The sequence below is a fragment of the Saccoglossus kowalevskii genome, chromosome 17 (genome assembly GCF_978046115.1).
Source record: "Saccoglossus kowalevskii chromosome 17, keSacKowa6.1, whole genome shotgun sequence".
In the NCBI taxonomy this organism is placed as follows: domain Eukaryota; kingdom Metazoa; phylum Hemichordata; class Enteropneusta; family Harrimaniidae; genus Saccoglossus; species Saccoglossus kowalevskii.
In genome coordinates this window covers 3343618-3348619 of record NC_140657.1, presented here as the reverse complement: position 1 = coordinate 3348619, position 5002 = coordinate 3343618, and the positions used below count along the sequence as shown (strand labels likewise).

At 35.4% G+C, this 5002-nt stretch overlaps 1 protein-coding gene across 2 annotated transcripts; it reads left to right on the top strand.

Annotated features, from left to right (window-relative positions):
• Positions 1-755: 755 nt before the first annotated feature.
• Positions 756-4767, top strand: LOC102802018 (uncharacterized). 2 transcript variants are annotated; one of them, XM_006817322.3, is made up of 5 exons: positions 756-792; positions 3235-3311; positions 3721-3818; positions 3976-4047; positions 4407-4767. In XM_006817322.3, exons 2-5 carry the CDS (start codon positions 3239-3241, stop codon positions 4491-4493), a joined length of 330 nt encoding a protein of 109 aa, XP_006817385.2. In that variant the 5' UTR covers positions 756-792; positions 3235-3238; the 3' UTR covers positions 4494-4767. The 2 variants fall into 2 exon arrangements, with proteins under 2 accessions (XP_006817385.2, XP_077865979.1); XM_078009853.2 differs by lacking the exon at positions 756-792 and adding an exon at positions 819-853.
• Positions 4768-5002: the final 235 nt, after the last annotated feature.

Genomic DNA, 5002 nt, shown 5'->3' with positions numbered 1-5002 from the left:
CACCCTGTTTATTCTCGTACACGCACATTTAGTAGTGTGCTGCCCTTCAGTTTATTTTATGGCGTCACTTACAGGGGAAAGGGCAGCATGTATTGTCAGCCTACCCATTTTTTATTCAAGTATTAATAATACAGTTGAACTGTGTACACTTTTTGCATCTGAGCACGTTTGTTCAGAACAATGTGAACACCCTATTTGAAACATTGCAAAGCTAGGTTACAATCTACGTACATTATTACAGATGGAAAAATTCTTTGTATACACTGTAACACTTACAATCCACATTATAATAATATCTTTTGTCGAATACATGCAAGTAAGGTAAGTGTGGAAATAAACAAAAAAAGTCAAAATGGTCGCTGCATAATATTAGTGATGAGAATTCAGTAACTGTTGAGAGTGAACAATATGTACAGCTGGGATACATAACAATAACATGGAGTCAATTTGTTTAGTATTGCATCTATCTTCGTTTCGTGTGTGTATGTCGTCACAAGGCATTGTGAAATAGGAAACAAAGCGTGACTGGCTGCACCAGAGATTTTTTTTTCCTCTCCAGTCGTATGAGAATGAACTTTTATATTGACCCTGTTCATATGTGTCATTTAAAGTTGTCGACAGGTCAAACGGAATGTGTTGCTTTACAATGCAGTGTCGCCAACCTGCATATAATTTATTCGAACCAAATATAAATGGTCTGCCATGACTGGTCACTATTTATAAATATTCATACTGGTCTTTGCAACTATAAACACGTGACCGATTAGTCATGTTAATCATTTAATTCGTGAGGTGAGTAAAAACATTTACTTCGCTTGTTCTGTTGTAAGGTTTTGTCCTGTTTATAGTCAAAGTATGTATAATTTGGTAATACGTTATGACAACAATGTTTTATTCGATAAAGAGTCTGGTGGCTCCACTACACGTTATTATTAATGGTGTGTGGGTTACTGAAGATAGGTGAATTGCTGCAAAGAAACATGCGACTGCAGTTACACCTACGCCTAGTTACGGCCCATGTACTGTTATTGATTAATCTTTAACTTCAATCAACTTACACAAACTATTTGTATGTATATGACTATTACGATCAGTTCACAGTAGCATGCGTAACATTTCCTTGCTATAAACAAACAACTTCAGCGGTCTCGGTTTGGATTAGTAGAACATTGATTTGCATAGTAAACATTTGAACCTTCTAAAACACATTCAGTTGCGAAGTTATATATCGATATTCATGTACTTTAAGCTGCATATATATGACACTGTGTAGTTGACGGACCCGTGAAAAACGGCATCTTTAATTGGTGTGGATTCAAAACGCATAATGTGTAGTGTAAAATAACATTCTAGTGCTTATGACTATGATTCAGGTGATATCATCCCTATTTGTTTTTACAAAATACACTGTGTGATAATTTTGGTTATAAATTGTTCACCAAGGTTATTTCTTTTTAAAACACATTGTACACTAATGGTGATACATGCATCAATTAATTCACGTGTTTCACAACGCCGTGCCCAAAACAAAGCGTGATATCTTGATTCGGATACTATACTTGTTCGACTCCGTGATGAACGCACTTTGCATAGCCATGTACACGCGCATATAGTAGACATGCTGGTATTTTATGAGGTTCGATATGGAGGAAATGGCAGCTAAATGGGTGGCAGAATTAACCTGGTGGTCTGCGTGAGCCATTGTTGTTTAAAGTGTCAAGTGTATCTATATGTATACGACACTGGGTGGGTCGTAATGTGTGTACACTTGTGTCCAAATCAGATGAGACACTTGTAACTGTTTGAAATAACCCAAAAGTAAGGTTTTTCAAATAAACCCCTTTAGATGTACAATTTGCTTTGCCAATACTTAATCCTAAAGTCCCGATATGAAGTATTGAGTTTACAATCAACATACAGTTTTACAAGTTTGACCTATATGGTTAAATAGCGTTCATTAGCACTGTGATTCATTTACGTATGGTTATGTTCTCGTATAGCGTGGGTATCCTTATACCATATGATAAGAGTGGCAGTAACCACTTGGATGACTAGATCAGGGTATCCGTTCCAAGTGTTAACATTTACATTGATGATCCAATTATCGTTGAAATTTCTGTTTACGGAAGATAGGCAGTTTTAATTGCTTTGGGGCTGCCCATGAGAACTTGTAATCATCTTGTGATATAGACTCATAGTTGTTACCTTGGTGGTTGTCTGTTCACATGGCTAATAGTTTCTTCCAACATTGACGCCAACAGCAAGAGAATTGTTGTGCCCAGGATATCGTTGCCATGACATAATTGTATTCGATGACTAACAGCAAAAACAGATAATGATAAAGATTCTTGCACTTTTTAGGAGGGGGTAAAGTCCAAGCTTTTTTATTATTTTAGAACAGTTGGTATATACAAAGGATCCTTCATAACTGCCTTCATTTTAGTGTAAGTGAAAAATATAACCTTGCCTCAAAAGAAAAAACATGCACTAGTGTAGATGTATTGTAGATAACAAAAAAGAGTACGTCAAGGCGTTTGATGTGGTTAACAAAGTATTTCTTCTTCCCCGTGATAAACAGAGTCTGCAAAAATATCTTAAATCAGTTCTTTACACTTAGTTTATAATTTATCCAGACGCATTCGAATCCCTCTAACAGCATTTTGACACGAAACGTTCATTTGCTTGATCGATTTCTGTCATCACCACAGATATCGGATATCCTCATTGATTAGGCTCTCTGTGTAACAACATCTAGTAATTTCGACTAGAGTTAACGTCAATCGCCTTTTGACCTTGTTTAGTATAAATAATGAATGAAGAGATAATATTGCATAACTGTGAAACATTCTCACGCGATAATTGCAGAGGTGAAATGATGCTTTCTTATACAAACACTAACAATATTAGTACAAATGTTCAAAACTCTACTAACTGTACCGCAATTGAATCTAGCGAAATGCTAATAAGGTAAACGCGGCAGATTACTAAATGTTTAAAAGCACTGCGATGTCTGACCGTATGCTAATAGGTGACATTCGTAAAACGTAAGGCTCATAAATTGATGTACACGTTTTACACGCATGTTTGGCGGACAGCCTCCATAAGCACGCTACATAACTATAAAATTTAAAGTGAGCTAGCTGTGCAACACAATGTGATCATGCATTAAACATCGGAGAATGACGAGACTCTTACGAACACACATGCTAACATGATATTCCTTCTGTGTTTTAGTTACATGCTGAAAATGACTCCGAAAGTGTGTGTCGCTTTATTCATCGTACTGAGTGTACTGCTAAGCGGGGCATTAAGTAAGTCAATATTTAACACGTCTATGGTAAAACAAATATCAATGTACTGATATCAGATATTAATCTTATATGAACAATTCGTACATTTGGATGGTTTGTCTGATATAGATAATGTGTTATGTTATAAACATCGATTTAGGATGTAAAACTACTGATATAGTCCCCTTAGTTGTTAAAATGTCACCTTGCAAAACACGTTCACGCATGACTCGCTCAGCTATTGTTAAACACCCAAACAACAATGCCCAAGGAAACCAATACTTGACTTGAAACATACAGCATAGGTTATGTGCATAAATCTAGATCGACACACTCCTAAAAAGAAACGCTAATACCTTCCAACAATTATTACAATACAACATATTTTTATATTTCTTTGATATAAATTATTATTATCAATATTCAACAGGTCTAACTTGTTCTGATTGTACCTATACGTATAATTCTATACTACCGGATACCTTAAGATGTGATGTTAACATACATTCGAAACGTTGTTCCAGAAATGTAAGTATCAAGAATTATTTGTTCTGATCCGTTAAGTTATTTGCTTCAATGAATCATTTTATACACAATAGTTAAGTACCATGTCAAAAAGATTTGCTCGTATGAGTTAAAATAAGAAACAAACATTAACGCCATGATATGTTGTGTTTATATGCAGGAAGTGTGCTACACTAAATACACCAAGAAGTTTCTTCGCGTCACTGTGTCAATCGGGTGCATGAATAAACTGGTAGGTATTTGTAGTACATGTCCATTTGCCCAGTGGCAACGATTGTGAAATATTCAAATCCAGTTCAACAAAATGAGCGATTATATTTGCATGACCAATGCACCACTAATGGGGACGTAGTAATGGCTGCAGCGAACATTGAGGTGTTGCCGTACGAAATATTCCATTCACTAAGTTAGTATTGGTTACGGTAATGTCGCTTTTGAAATATTGCCTGTCACGATGTTTCCTAGACGATTGAGGTTAAAAATTATTTCATCATAGATAGACTTACTTTCTTAAATAATTTTATTTCATTTATATGTCTGTGGTCACGATTCACAAAATACAGGTAATGTTACCCTTGTTCCCTTTTCTAGGAATGCGCTGCACAACACTCAAAGAATGACCGCTGGTGTAAAAGAAATGATCCAAGTTCTACTCGAACAAGCTGTACATTTTGCTAAGATAGTGTAGTGCAGTGCAGTGCAGATTTGTGTAGCTGTAAATTTGAAAAAACAAACAAACATGTAATGATCATTGGTTGGAGCGATGTTTTGTTTTATTATTTGTTGTGCCATATCATAAATAAATGTATCAATATAGTAGAATCTTTTTCATATTTTTGTCACACTGTCCGTCGTGTTCGCAATTCCGGGTGCGGGTTTTACTGTGTTTGACTCGTGTACATCCACTTTATTTTATAAACTTATAAGAGAAAAAAACTATTTATAGTATAAACAGCCGAAGTTGATTATTTCATTTAAGTAGTAGTGAGTGGTAAGATATCGGATACTTTATTTGAAGCAGCTAGCTGCATCCTGTCACATCATTGTCACAATGACTATGTTGAGTTGGTCACAATATGTGACATAAGCTGTGTTCCACTCTGCTGTTGGAAATTAATTTGACAGTATAAAAACGTGTTGCAAAATAATGCTTTTGAAACATCTAAGTAAAAGTTGTTATATAGTTT